Raw genomic sequence first — 15706 nt, 5'->3', positions numbered from 1 at the left:
CAACTACAGACATGCGAAAATCGGTATATTCTCGGACAGTCAAGCAGCACTACTAGCACTTAAGTCCGTCAAATGCGCTTCCAAACTTGTTTGGGAATGCATTGAAACTCTACGGGAACTTTCCCGACAGAATTCAGTTTTTCTGTTTTGGGTGCCCGGACACTGCGGAGTCGAGGGTAATGAACACGCTGACTACCTAGCAAGACAGGGATCAGCTCAGCGGTGTATTGGTCCCGAGCCGTTTCTGGGTACGTCCATGTCCGCTATCAAAAGCGAACTATTAACTTGGGAAAGGCTAGAAATAGTATCCCAATGGCAACAGGCACAGGGTTGTAGACAAGGCAAACAGTTTATCTATCCGAACCCTGGAACCGCCAGAAAGCTACTTAGTCTAAATCGTAGTGACCTACGGATAATCACGGGACTCCTCACCGGACACTGTCCCGCTTTTTATCATTTAAAGAAAATCGGCGTAGTGTTGAACGACACCTGCCGATTCTGCAAATCTGAACCAGAGAGTTCAGAGCATTTGCTTTGCTCTTGCGAAGCTCTTGCTTCCTCTAGGTACAACTTCTTAGGAAGTTACCTTTTAACTCCATACCAAGCATGGAGCTCCAATCCCAAGCAGGTCATTAGTTTCATCAACTATGTTGTACCTAATTGGGGTACAGGCTTACAACAAAACAGTTCTACTCCATCAATGAGTACGAACAATCCGTAACCTGTGCACAGCAATCGGGGCCCGCCACAAAAGACAATCAGCAAGAATGTCGCAGTGGCATTTCAGTACCCAGTGCCCTTCAGGCATACAGAGCAAAAAAAAAAATACCTCTAGAATGTGTTTTGTGTGGGTGAATATCTTTTAGTCTGTAATAAAAACGTAAGCCTGCAAAAAAAAACAAAGTCGCTTCTCTATCACACTAAATAAAGCCAGATCAAAACGCAGCATCTTTGCGATGTTGTTTCACAAAACTCCGAATTAGTATTGCTATCAGTTCTAAAATTTTACATATTTTTTACACTTTACCTATTATTAGTCTTTAATGTGAAACATGGTAAATATTTTGGACCCGTCTCTTATTCTCATGTTCGCTATGAAGAATTCTAGTTATAATTCAATTACCTCTTGTTCCACAACGTCACAAATAAGTAACACTCGTGTGCATCTTTCATTGATATGTAAAGATACAAACAAGCCCTGGGACCTAGAGTACAATTAAGCACCCTCAAGGTTTTACTTTTGCCCAGGGAGTATGCAAAACGAGTTAAACGTTACATAAACGTGTATGAAAATGACTTTATTTCTTAAACATTAAAATTATCACGTTTTCAGTACCTAAAAAACTTAACCACAGACTTCTGCAATTTTGATATCAAATTGATCTTCATGCTCTTTATTCACGAATCGACGCATTGCTAAAAAAGAATTTAAATTAGGCTACCACTTTCCATTAATTTTAACTCAATAACTTACTTCGAAGCAAGTAATACAATTCCGGTCTGTCAAATGCTTCCAACATTCCGTCTATAAATACATCGAACCTTTTGTCGCTTTTATAATTCGTAACACATGTCAGAAACAATTTATACTTTGCCGAACTGATAGACGTTTTAATCTCTTTCAGTAGTTCAACACGATCTGTTGAGGCCACTCGAGTACGATCATCTTCTGATTGTTCTCTAACTGACTGACTAATAAGTTCATCGTCTGGAGAATCTAGAGGACTTATCTTGGCTTCAGGAACAAGTACCAGTTTACGTTTCTTTTTAACGATTTCATTTACAGACATCGGTTCATAACTTTTAATTAGAGGTGAGCGCACTCGTTTGTTGATAGCAACCTCGTTATGCTGTGAAGAGCTTGGCTTCACATTTGTAATCATCTCATTGAAATCAATAGACTTTGCGTGTGTATTAAGGCGACTAAAAAAATCTATCGGTTTATCTCGGGGTGGGGAACTATGATCATTCTGATAGTCTAAAATTTTGAAAGCCGATGAATCGTTCGACATATCTATTGTGTTGAAATTAATTTTGATATCTTCCAGTATTTTTTTGGTACCGGGGTTCATTGTCAAATTACTGCAATTTGAGTTGACAGACGTTGCTGACGGTTCTGATGAAGCCGGAGTTAGTGTTCGGGTCAGCTTTGTCAGTGGAATATTTTTTTCCGCATTGCGAAAAAATTTCGATAACTCGCCGATTATGGGACCGAAAGTGTCATACTGCCTAGAATTGAGATGTGGCTGAATCCAGGAAGAAAGCTGAGCTTTTAGACGTGGATTGCGAAAACGATCATCACACAACAAAATGACACCGTAATCGTTCTTATGACGAATTACTCGACCGATGGCTTGGTTGACGGCACGAGATGCTTCTAGAGAGTACCTGTTAAAAAAAAAAAAATTATTATTAATCATTTTAATCATTAAATTATCAATCGTGTTAAAAAAAATGAGGGCTTTGAACATGTGAAACTATTTTTTAGAGAGTTAGAAAATATCCTCGAAACAAGGCTAATCACTCAATTAATTAGTTCGGACCTACAAAAAGGTAATTGGACTTATTGATGCAAGAGTGATACCTTGCATAATATCACATTTAAATGGATCGCACTATGAAACTCATGTTTATTGCTTTTTTAATAAGCTTACCATTCATCACCGGTTATAATCTCATTTTGCGGGTTCCGCACCTCCTCCAAATATTTTTTTTTAAGTATTATTCTGGCATCCTTAAGCGGAGGAAACGGAAGCCCAGTGATGATAACCGCGCGACCATTCATATCGGCAAAGTCTAATCCTTCCGATACTTTTCCTCTGCACACGGCCATAAACACTGCGCCTCTACTTCCGGGTTCATTGATTCTCTGATAATATTCCGCCATCGTGTTAAGAAATTGATCCTTTCCACGAGGCTCAACAAATATCGGCTTGGTGCGTGTAATCTGGGCCCAAACACCTGACTCTTGCCACGATCCTTGGCATTTGTTTAGAACTGGGTACGATGGGAAGAAAACGAGCAGACCACCGTTTATGATAGGACAAAAGGAGAGAATTGTGCGTCCGAGACTTTGAATATATGCTGGATTATCTCGATTGACATAACTTGAATTTAGGTTTACTCTATCTGGACCACGAGTAACGATTTTTACGCATACCTGACTTCCATCGATTATATGAGGATTTTCAAGTCTTACAGCGACTGGAATATCCAATTCACTAATCAGCGGTTTCAAGGGAGACAAAGTGCCACTTGTAAGAATTATACTCCTCACGTGATGGCCTAACAGTTGACGCATGCTAAAGCCCGGATTAAAGCACCAGAAATTTAAAATTTTGGCATTCCCGTTCACCGATTGTACTTGCTGTTTAGTCGCTGTCCAACCGTCCGCTTGGTGTACATTTCCACGAACTTTTTTAGTCTCTTCGTAATCAACGTGTACTCTATAGCATTTGGAGACAGATTCGCGATATTCTGCACCAGTACCAGCAAAGATAATTGATAGTGCCTCAGCTAATGTTTGCAGACCGCCTCCACGGCGAACAAAGTTGTTTTTCCCCGATATCGTGGAAATATACTGTATAATGTTATCAATCAACTGGGCAATAATGTGAAAGTTTCCGTCATTAATCTGAAAAAATGATAATTTTAATTAACTTAATATGACTATCATATTATAACTCACGTTAGCTTTGTTCAAAACATCAAAAATGTATGTTCCAGGTAAGGTAACTTCATTTTGTGAAAACATCATCGGAACATTGTCCACAGCCTTTTCTAGAGCAAGCATCATTTCTTTTAACAGAGCCAAATCGTCGATAGTGAAATCTTTTTTCCCTTCATCGTCTTCCGCGATAGCGACCGATTTATCCATGACGCTCATAATGGACGTGATGTCGTCAATACAAAGCGCAATATCGGACGATTTTATCTGAGTAGAAGAGGATTCCTCACACATCTTCTCCACATTATGTGCTTCATCAAGTATAATTATTGTATTCGATAACTGCAGATTGTTGGCCTTGCGCGCTTTTGGGTCTAAGAGATAGTTATATGGCATGAAGATAATGTCGGCCTTGTCGGTAAGTTCTTTAGATAGATAAAATGGGCAGGCCTTAGCTTTGGTTCCTGTTTTGATCAAATCTTCGATATCTAGAATAGGACAACCGACTACATCTGGACGATCCTTGCAATTTTCAACTCTGTTATAAAATGAGCAGCTTCGCGACTGTATCTTTGCTTTACAGAGATTTGTTTTTGAGGAATTGTCTTGCTCTTTTGAGATATCAGGATGGATGCATAATTGATCTCGAGAACCAAGAATAATTGCGCGCATGAAACTATAGTTACTATTCTTCATTTCTTGCATAGCCTGGGTAAGCTGCGAATGAGTGCGCGACGCATAAATTATTTTAAGTTCTGTTAGGACACCTGTTCCATCATTGACGTTTTTCACCAAGTCTGCCTTATCTGTTGTTGCTCTGGATGCCGAACCAGTAAGTTTATATTTTGTTACCAACTCAAATTCCTTCAACTCAGCTATGTTGGTTCGCATGTCGGCCTGCATATGCTTTTTCTTGTAGAATAGCCATGCCAGCGATGAGCATAACAAACTCAACGTTTTTCCGGTTCCAGTAGGTGATTCTAAAACTCCGTTAGTGCTAGTTTGCAAACATTCTATCACTTTCGCCATATAATCCTTTTGTATCTGGTACGGTTCAAATGGAAAGTTGACCGGGATACCATTAATGGTATAATCAGGCATTGCAGATAAGAATAAAACTTTTCCAACCTCAGCATGAAATTTCGTGAAATTTATTTAGTCACTCAGCGGTATCTGATGTTTCGAACTTGTAAAACTTCTTTGATAAACAAGAACTAGTGATGGGAAACTTATCGATACTTATCGATGATATCGATAAGTGCTTGACATCGATATTATCGTTAATTTTTTGACGTTAACGATAATTATCGATATTATAAGGGTGAGCACAAGTCAGTGCGGCTGGTTACTGGAGGAGACCCAAAAGAAGGAGACTCCTACCCTTCCCCAGGAGTTGCTTTTGCCGCTGGGTATTTGTTGCTATTCGACAAGATTTAGCATTGTTGGGGGTGGTGTAAAGGTTCGCCCCGGATGTCACTGAGTTTCTGAGAAATAATGGTAACTAAAAAGGTATTTATAGTTTTTAGTTTCCTATGAACAGATGAATTCGACAACTCAGTACTGGAGAACTTTAAAAAAATATCCAAACTTTTCGCACCATCTCATAAAAAGCAATGAAACGAAATTGTAATAAAATGCATTTTCTTTGACTTGCCAACTCTTATAATATGATGGACATGCATAGCGGCAGTCTATTGTTAATTCTCTGGTAATTGTTTAGTTTAACTTGGAACTGTTTAAGTTTAAAGTATCTGTTACCCAACAAACAATTTTTAGTTCCACTAAAAATCCAAAACAACGAAATTGTTGCGCCAAAAAAGTATCCTGATTTATACAGGGGGTGAGAAAAATAATTGAGATAAAAAAAATTCTCTCGAATTTTAAATGGCCAGAACTTTACAAAAAATGAATCAATTTTGATAACCAGTTTCATTCCACTGGCAAACAGTATTACTTGGGAACTTGGTGTGACCATCCTACACCGAATATGTTTCGGATTTCAAGAGTGTGTGTCAAAGTGTACATTTTTGCAACGCATAGAACGTTTTAGGCAACTAAATTGTCTATCTAAAATACTTCATTTAAAAAATCTGAGATCACCGATATTTTCTAAAATCATTTTTTGTTTTTAAAATTATATTTTTTTCAGAGTAGGATCTTAAACTTATTTTTTTATATTATTGAAGTGGGCTGACCAGATTTTCTCGGGATAAAAACGGGACAAACGGGTTCAAAAAACAGTACACATGTTAATATTTATTTTTGAATTTTTTTTCCAACCAAAGCATGCAAACAATTGGGACTGCTTCGATGAACTTACCCCATCCTGAAGAGTGCAATTTTCAGCAATGAGTTCCTGAAATTTGTCACATGATGATCGAAATTTTGACTAACAATTATCATGGTCTCAACTTTCAATCTGACCTTTTTAAATGTTAATCCAGATAAATTTTCAAACGCAAGTTTGCAAAGTTGCTTGGTTTATTAAGACCTACACACCCACAATGTTCGATTGAATTCTGCTAGAGTGCTGCAAGCTCAAAGAAAATTAGTACCCAACAGGGAAAAAACCGCCAAAACCAACACCCATATTTAATAAATTCATACCTCGATGATTCCTTGGTGAATTTTCAATCTTTGGCTACCAATGAACCTGAAATAAATTCTGATTTATTGACAACATATAAACCTATGTGAAACAGAATGTCAGAAAAAGTTCTACGCGTTGCAAAAATGTACACTTTGGCACACACTCCGGAAATCTGAAACATTTCCAGTGACCCTTGGTCACGTCCAGTTTTCAAGTTATACTAGGAATCTAGGATTGTTTTCCAGTAAAATGAAACCTGTTTTGTCTGAATTGATTCATTTTTCGTAAAGTTTTGGCCATTTAAAAATTGACAGAATTTTGCCTGCTTCAATTATTTCCCTTATTACACAACCTTCAAAATGAACTTCGGCTTGAAACTACTCCGTAGAAAGCACTTCAGGCGTAAAACTCAAAGACTTTCCAAAACAAACTGTTTAACTCGTCCGGTAGTTTGAATTATCATTCGCAGTATCGTAAGATTTGTCATTCGAGGCCTTAACACAATGGATACGTTGCGGCTGCGTTTGCGGCAATTTGACAGTTAGCCCATACATTTACTGTCAAATTGTCGCCAACGCAACGCAAACGTATCCATTCTGTTTGGGCCGTTACTATAACCGCAATAACGTTGTCGGTAAAAAAATAGACAAAAATTGCCGATTTCATGGGTTTCAAAATGGCGTCAAAAACAGACATCGTGCGGCACTTTGTGGACGCCGGGTATGCCGGTTCTGGCATCTACAACTTTTTGACACTATTGGACAATGATCAGAGCATCGAAAGAAAACCCGGTTCTGGACGGCCAACGACCCTGAGTGACAAGAAGCTTCAAAGGATGCTGAAGAGGAAGACCGAGGGAAAAGAGGCTAAATCGCTGCGTGCACTTGGCCGAGAGGTTGGTGCATGCTCTAAAACAGTGAAAAAGTATCTGGAGAACATGAACATGCATACAAGAAGCTGCAGTCCCGACCACTGGTCTCGGAGCTGCAGGCAATGACGCAGCGACAGCGGTTGTTTATTTCACAGACCAAGTTCCCCAAGAAGGTGCGGCTGTGGCTGACAATCAGCGAGAAAGGGATGTCAAAGTTACTCTTCTTTCGCTCCGGGCTGGCCGTGAACGGGGAAATTTATAGTACGAAGTGCCTGACAGACGTTGCGTCGTTCATCAAGAAATACCATAAGCGCGAAGACACGGTGTTTTGGCCAGATTTGGCGTCGGCCAACTACTCGAAGCGATCGTAGGAGGAGATGGAGCGGCTGAATATCGATGTGGTACCGAAGTCGGCGAATCCGCCCAATGTCCCCCACCTGCTTCCCATCGAGAATTTCTGGGCAAACTTGAAGCGCAAGATCTATTCCAACAATTTTGTCGCGAAAACGGAGGAGGAATAAATAAAAAAAAAACGAATAAAAGAGCTTAAAAACATGGCTACACGCATGTTTTCGTCCGCCATGGCGCATGTTACGGTTAACTGCCGGAAGGCCGCACGCAAGGACGTAATATTTTTTTGCGAGGAAACTAACATGATAACCTTGCATGGGAAATTCATCCAACTCAATTATCTGTCATAGTTTCTTTTTCATCCCCATCTGAAATAGCTTTTTTTTCATCATCTGAAAAAAAATTTTTTTACCGCAAACGTTAGCTGTCAAATTATCGATACTTATCGATAATATCGATAAAACCCCCGGAATTATCGATTGTTATCGATGTACGTTTTGGGCGATATTTCCCATCACTAACAAGAACTCACGTTAACACTGTTTTTTCGCGCAATGTTTAATTCAGAGGTGCCAGATTGTTTTGAGAAATTTGAAACTACTCGAAAAAATTTGCTCGAAATTTGAACAGGCAGTCTACAAAAATCTGCCAAATAGATCATTGCACACGAAAAATAATCTCACTTTTCTGAAACTTCCCACGGGTTTGTTTACAAGGTGTTCTATTCACTTTTCATGTGATCGGAGTGAAAATGAATGATACGAGTACGAAAAAGATGGGAAAACGCTCCGCCTATGCGAATTCGTTACTGTTTTCTTTTGGTTTATTTTAAGAACGCAATTTTTAACAAGAAACTTCCGCTTTTCTATTCGAGCCGAAAATTTTTCTATGTAAACCCGCGACAACTGTCAAGTCTCTTTTTTCTTCTTGTTTTGTGACGTCATCGTGCAATGATCTATAGACCTTTTCACGTACGAATGTATTAAGCCTGTAGTGTGACGTCACACCCTGCGAAGAACCCAATGCTCCGTCACGAGCCTTATAATTAAAGTTCATCTTTGTTTCCAGGAGGGCATAGCCTTCTGCTATGCTTTAGTCAGGCGAAACATTTTGTTCCCTTGACAGAGGACCGCGAACGGCTCTGTCAACACTCTATGTATCAACAGATTATGCAATAGGTGACAAAGAACTACGCGCAGCCTTCTGCTGTGCCACAGGCAAACAAACTCGACCAAAATAAACAAGTTTTGTGTTGTAAACAAAACGCCGCCTGTACTTTAGCAGTACTAGATTAGGTTAAGAGATTAATAAGGTAAACAGAGAGTGGAGAAAGTCTCTCTCTCTGAGTTACAGGTAGGGTATATTTAAGTAGTGATGTACGAAAATTAAGTCAGTTAGTCCACGTTAATCTTGTGGTTTGATTCCGCGCCAAATGCGCGTACAGGGATACTTAGTAGAAGAATTCCCTGGTAGGTTATACCCTACATGAGTGGTGACAGCTAAAGAAAAACAAACGCCAGTTCTGACTGAGTGGATATAAAGACCGAGTGGACTTAAAATTCAATTAGAAAATCGTGAGGATAGGAGTACACACATTTGGTGACAGGCGGTTCGGGAAAAGAACCCTGCAAGGACATTCGTGGTTAACGCATTTGGTGAGAAGCGGTCGTCCCACGCCGGAAACTGATTTTAATAAGTATCAAGTGAGCATTTTCTGTGTTTTGTATGGTTTGTTGAATGCGCATATGGTTATCGGTTCTGTCGGTTTGATAAAACGGTGAACAATTACAGTGTTTTTGCAAGTAATTAATTCTAACTCCATCTTTCAATAAGTGTTAAAAAAACGGAAAAAACTAAAAGTGCCCTATTGTGTTTTTTTATGTCTTAAGTGAAGAAGACCGAAAAAAAAGAGAGGCCAAATCTCGCAATTAGCCAGTTAATGATAACGGCCGGAAAAAAAAGAAACACATGCAGTAAGTGACTTATTAACACCTCTACGGCCTCTACATATTGGAACAGCCAGACATATTGGAATAGCCAGACAACTATCGTATTAAGAAGGTGCCGAAGTTACGTAGTGGAAATTGAAGTAGAGATGTCAACGTAGATGACCGGCTCTGTTCCAAGGATACTCGTGTGAGTGAGTCTTTTCCTTTTTTTTACTGTGCGGCATATTGCAAGAGCTGAATAGAGTTGTTTTTTATAAAAAAAAAAAAAAGCGGGTGTAATTTCCCCAGTAGCACATAGTAAGAAAAAATTAAAGTTTAAATAATTTCGCACATAGTTAGTAAAAAATAATCAGGGTACGTTAGAAGCACCTGAAATTTAAACAGGAGAATATTTTTTTTAACAACGGGACATGCAATATTCAAATTGAATGGCTGTCCAATGAACACGTAATATATCGTTCAACGAAAGAGAATTTATGAATTATTTCAGTCAAGTATAGGCCATTACGGAGCTAGTGACGATAGGAGAGAACGACGGGAAGACACACATTAAGAAGCATAAGTGACCTCCGACATTACATTAGGTGAAATACATCGTGTCAGATTATTCCCATAATTAAAACGAGGTTCGTCATTGGGCCATAATTATTTGGATTTACTGGGCCAGTTCGTATAACAATCAATTCACGCCGCGGCTGCGCGGGTGATTTTATTTTTTTCAAACAGCAAGCAATAAAGCTCTCGACACGACAAAGTGCACGCTAGCGATTCTTGTTCACTTGCCTAACAAATGAAGCGACAAACCGGGGGGCAAACTAACCGCGGGAGAGACACGCGCTAGTAGCAGTATTCAACTGCGCGAGGGTCTTGTTTTGTTTTTCCTCTCTTTAAGCACATAAAGTTGCAGCGCTCACTAAGTCGGGGGGCACTCGCGGGTATCAACAATACTCAACGATGTTTGTTGGTCAAGCCTGCGGTTCCAAAGTCAAGGTGACACAGGTGGAGTAACAAAAAAGTAAAATATACACAACAAAGGCCTAGGTCAATATTGAGGACGTGGGAATTTCATACCAGGAGCTAAGCGTCGCGAATGGGCGGGGCATATGTGATATATGTTGACAAATACGAGACAATTTTAATGGCCGCCGTAGCCACATAAAAAAAAGAAAAAGGAGATAAAGATAAACGTTGAAGCTTTGACACCAAATGGTTCGAACCTCGGTGTCCAGATTTTTTGATGGCGCGACAAAGAAATTAGAGTCGGTCACGCTACGCTATCACATCTGGTCAACAGAATCGTTAGTCATACCCAGGAAAAAGAGGAAGAAGGCTGCATAAGCCATTTATAGTCATATAGTATTTATTTCGCAGTACCTTTTATTGTTTTTTAAGAAATATATATAAAATTTTATATTCATAATGGAGTGCACGTTTCCAAAAGCAGATGCCATGCAGTGTATCCCAGAATTTGATGGATCGCTAGACGAACTAGAAGCGTTCGTTTATCATATCGAGCATTTTGCTCGGGAGATACCAGAAGGAGTATCACACGCTCCACTGGTTTATATTATTCTATTAAAACTAAAAGGCAGAGCTGCTGCCGCAATACGTAGAATTAACGCAAACGCTTGGCCACAGGTTAAGCAGAATTTATTGAAGGAATTTGGGGATATTATACGCATCGAGGCAGTTATAAATCAAGTAGAAACATTGAAACAGGAAGCGAATGAGACCTTTCCTAATTATAAAAAGAGGACATTGAAAATTAAGGAGCAAATCGACTCCTACGAAACTAATTGTACGAAGTCATGCATGATAGTTAGTCTTCGATTACATTTTATGGCGGGTTTGTGTGACACTGCATTGAAAGAAGCTGCTCAAGGTAAACGAGCATTGAAGTTAGAAGAGCTGTTAGATGACTTAGAGGATTACTAGCATGAGCGTAAACATATCTCGGAAATAGAAAAAAGAATACAGGGCCTAGAATGGGTCGAAAAACAGCGCGATGCGCTTAGACAATATGACAGTAACAGAAATATTTTCACAATAAGTTACACAGACGCTGATTATAGCAACAGTCGTCTTGGAAGAAATAAATATTATAATTGCAAAAATAGGGATAGAATAATTTACAAGCAAAACAATTATAACAATATATGTGGATCTAGCGACGGTAATCGATACAAATACAATTATCGCACAGCGCGTTCATACCGGCGGAGCCAAGGGGACTACGCCCATGGTTGGAAATATAATTATTATGGTCAAAATCGACCAACTGATAGGAGGTACAGGAATTCGTATACCCGGATGCCTCAGAAAATGCTTATGGTAGCCAACATTAATAAAAGAAGTAGTAATTTTCAAAAAGAAGGTATTTTGGATCCTGTTGCACAGGAGTATTTTAACGAGGATTTAGCAGAAATTTGCGAAGATGTTGACTGGCGGAGATGTACCGATGAGCCCAGCAACATAGAAATAGCTGATTGGAGGACCGCATGCAATCACATAAGAGACAACAGTGCTTGTGTGGCTAAGCGAGTATATTACGATGTCAGAGGGTACTTAATGTTAGCCCTACTGGCTAGGCAGAATGTCAAATTTACGTTGAACCTAATCTTAGATACAGGTGCATGTGCGAATATAATTAATGCACGCATTGTAAACCTTTTGAATGTATCGGTAAATACACAGGATGTAACCACTTTTGGAGGAATCGGCCGAAACATTGTGCGAACCTCAGGTACAATTACGTTGGATTTAATAGTCGGAGACTTTTTGATCCCGACGCAATTTCATATATTAGAAAATTTGCCAAGCGACGGATTAATCGGAGCAGAATTCTTAAAAAAACATACGCTTCAAATAGGAAATAATTTTGATTATATAGTGTTCAAAAAACACGGAAACAGAAGTCCGGACGACTTGAGTCCGTGGAGTATGCCCAAAGAGAAAGTCCTTAGTCGACATGTTTATGTGGCAGCCAGTAATACAGTTATGGTGCAGAACGAGTTGCGAGATACTAGCAACACAGCCCGCAATGAGGCTGACGTAGACAAAAACGAAATAAATAGAGAGCACCAAACATATCGGGATGAAGAGCCGAAGAACAATTTTCTTGACTCGAAGAATACTATAATGCCCGAGTTAGACCTAGACTCGAGACTTGACTATGACCTGTTGGAGCACAAGCTGACACCAGAGTCAAAAGGAAATGCAAGGATTGAAAAACTACGGCAAGTGCTGAATTTGGCGCACTTGCCTGATAGAGAATTCAGGACAGTGAAGAATATGGTTGAAAGCTATGCAGATATTTTCTTTTTCGAAGGCGACAGGTTAACTACTACTGACGCCGCCGTACACACGATAGAAACTTCATCGGAGGTGCCTATCAATAAACGGCAATATAGATTTCCGGAGGCCACGAAACGGCACATTAATAAAGAAATCGATGAAATGAGGGCGCAGGGTATTATTAGACCCAGCACTAGTCCCTGGAATGCACCGGTGTTATGTGTACCAAAGAAACCGGATGCTGACGGTAATAAAAGATACAGATTTGTGGTAGACTTTAGATCATTGAACGAAGTTACCAAGCCGTTTGTATACCCAATACCTCTTATAAATGAGATATTGGATAATGTTGGAGGAGCAAAATATTTCTCCTCAATTGATTTAAAATCGGGGTTCTATCAAGTCCCGATCGACCGCCGAGATGGGGCTAAAACGGCGTTTTCCACTCCCAAAGGCCACTTCGAATTTACACGAATGCCGATGGGGTTAAAGAACAGCCCCTCAACATTCCAAAAGCTTATGAATACTGTTCTTTTTAAGATAGGGGGCGTTAAAGCATTTGTCTACCTCGATGATATTATAGTTTTCGGTGACACTATCACCGACCATAATGATAACTTGCGGAAGGTATTACAAGCTTTATGTAAACATAACTTAAAAATAGAACCGTGTAAGTGTCAGTTTTTGAAAAAGGAACTGGAGTATTTGGGTCATGGAAGAAGGCATAAAACCCACCAATGCAAATATTAAGGCTACTCAAAGCCTTAAGCCACCCACAAACGTGAAAGGTATAAGGTCATTTTTGGGAACAGTAAATTTTTACGGGAAGTTTATCCCCAACATCGCGGAGAAGCGCAAGCCGCTGAATGATTTATTGAAGAAAGACGCTAAATTTGTGTGGGGAAAAGAAGGGAGGAGTGGGGAGAGCGTTCGAATTCCTTAGAAACGCGCTGATTACAGAGCCAGTTTTAGTCCGGCCAGATTATCAAGACATTTTTGTTATTAGAACAGACGCTAGCAATTACGCTATTGGGGCCGTCCTGCCGAAAATCCATGCACCGGCCGATTGCATTCGCGAGTCGTGCACTTGTAGGTGCAGAGACGCGATACCATATTATAGAAAAGGAGCTGCTGGCGATTGTATGGGCCGTGGAATACTTCAAACATTACATTTTTGGGCAGAGGTTCATTGTATATACGGACCATAGGCCACTAATAGCGATTTGGAGACTCAAAGAGACGTCTCCAACGCTGACAAGGTTAAGACTGAAGCTGCAGGGTTTGGAGTGCAGCATCAGGTATAAACAAGGGAGTGAGAACATAGTCGCCGACTTTCTATCACGACTGTCCGATGGGACGTGTCAGGGGCAAGAAAGTGCACCCCACAGGCAGATAGCCATGATTACGCGTCGGCAGTAGCGCCTACAAGAGCAGCAACAAGACGCACAGGACAAACTAAATGACACTATACAGGATTTCAATGCCATAGACGTAGCGGAAGTCACAAATGGCGAGGAGGAGCAGCGACTCGTCAGTGTTTCGTATGACGACTTTCTGCAGGAAGTAACTCGGAACCAAATTCCCAGCGAGACGGTGGTAGTCTCGAAAAAAATTGTTGATCAAAAAAAAATTGGAACACGGTTCGTGATTTTGAATAGCCGGACCGCGTACAGAGAACTCAAGACGTTATACGACCTACCACACGGGTTGAAAGATTACACGACAGGTGACGCACTGATGTTGAAAAATGAGAATACGGCCGGTATCATATTGAACGGCAGCGACAACTCGTTAATAGATTGTCGAAAGTTTTTTGATCAACTTGTAAGCCAATTTGAGACTGGCCTGGAAGCATTAAGGGAAGCCGAAGCGGTGCATGTGATTTCATTTAGAAAAATTAAACAGAGAGAAATAATACAAATATTGCAGTTTTTGGGGGAAAACTAAAGAAACAAATTATGCTTTACAACGCCGATGGCGAGCGCACGCCAGTTGCGCCAGATCAGGTGGAAGTTGTGTTAAAGGAATTTCATGACGCGCCCTTGGGAGGACACGTTAGAGCGCGGCGAATGCGCCAGAGGATCGGTACACTGTTTGAGTGGCCGAATATGAGACGGGATATTGAAAATTATGTTCGGCAGTGCGATTCCTGCCAGAAAAAACAAGATTGGAAGGTCGAACAGGATCCCAATGCAGATCAGGACGACTGCAGCAGAACCGTTTGAAAAATTATATATGGATATCGTGGTGTTACCCGAATCCGACTTAGGAAATCGTTATGGTCTGGTCATGCAGGACGACCTAACTAGATATTTAACTGTCGCACCTATGGAAAACCAAGAAAGCCAGACGGTAGCGAGGACTTTTGTAGAAAATTATATTTGCAAATTTGGCGTACCGTTGGAGTTAGTTACAGATAACGGTGCGAATTTTGTAAGCGCACTCATGAAAGATGTGTGCAAAATTTTGAAAATTAAGAAAATAACGACGAGTCCGTACCACCCACAAGCAAATTTGGTGGAATGATCTATTCGGGAGTTAAAAACTTACCTAAGGCAATTTATTGGCGGAAAACCGCACACGTGGGATAAATTACTCCCATTTTTTACGTTTCAGTATAATACTTCAGTAAACTCATCAACGGGGTACACCCCTTTCGAATTGTTGTATGGACGTACAGCACGCATTCCCACCTCCATTTACAAGCGGAATGAAGTGGACAATTTGACATATGAAACATATACACAAGAGATGAAAAAAATATTTTTTGACCTCCACGCGAACGCGAAGGCCAACCTAAAGGATTCAAAAGAAAAGCGCATGCAAGTTTATGACAGAAAGGCAAATGAATGGCAGCCCATGTATGGCGATTTAGTTTTAGTGAAATCAGTCCCGACAGGATCAGGTCAAAAGCTCCAGAATATGTGAAAAGGACCTTATGAAGTAGTGGAATTCCCAAGTGAAATGACCACAGTAATCGAAAA

General features: G+C 40.2%; 1 protein-coding gene across 1 annotated transcript; it reads right to left on the bottom strand.

The window, feature by feature from the left end:
* Nucleotides 1-1277: 1277 nt before the first annotated feature.
* On the bottom strand, nucleotides 1278-4893 carry LOC129722247 (regulator of telomere elongation helicase 1 homolog). Its single transcript, XM_055675557.1, has 4 exons — nucleotides 3689-4893; nucleotides 2655-3634; nucleotides 1475-2388; nucleotides 1278-1416 (listed from the first exon to the last, which is right to left on the bottom strand). Exons 1-4 carry the CDS (start codon nucleotides 4766-4768, stop codon nucleotides 1346-1348), a joined length of 3045 nt encoding a protein of 1014 aa, XP_055531532.1. The 5' UTR covers nucleotides 4769-4893; the 3' UTR covers nucleotides 1278-1345.
* Between the last annotated feature and the right edge of the window lie 10813 nt (nucleotides 4894-15706).

This window comes from Wyeomyia smithii, chromosome 1 (assembly GCF_029784165.1).
Source record: "Wyeomyia smithii strain HCP4-BCI-WySm-NY-G18 chromosome 1, ASM2978416v1, whole genome shotgun sequence".
Taxonomy (NCBI): Eukaryota; Metazoa; Arthropoda; class Insecta; order Diptera; family Culicidae; genus Wyeomyia; species Wyeomyia smithii.
This window is presented reverse-complemented; position numbering and strand designations above follow the sequence as displayed.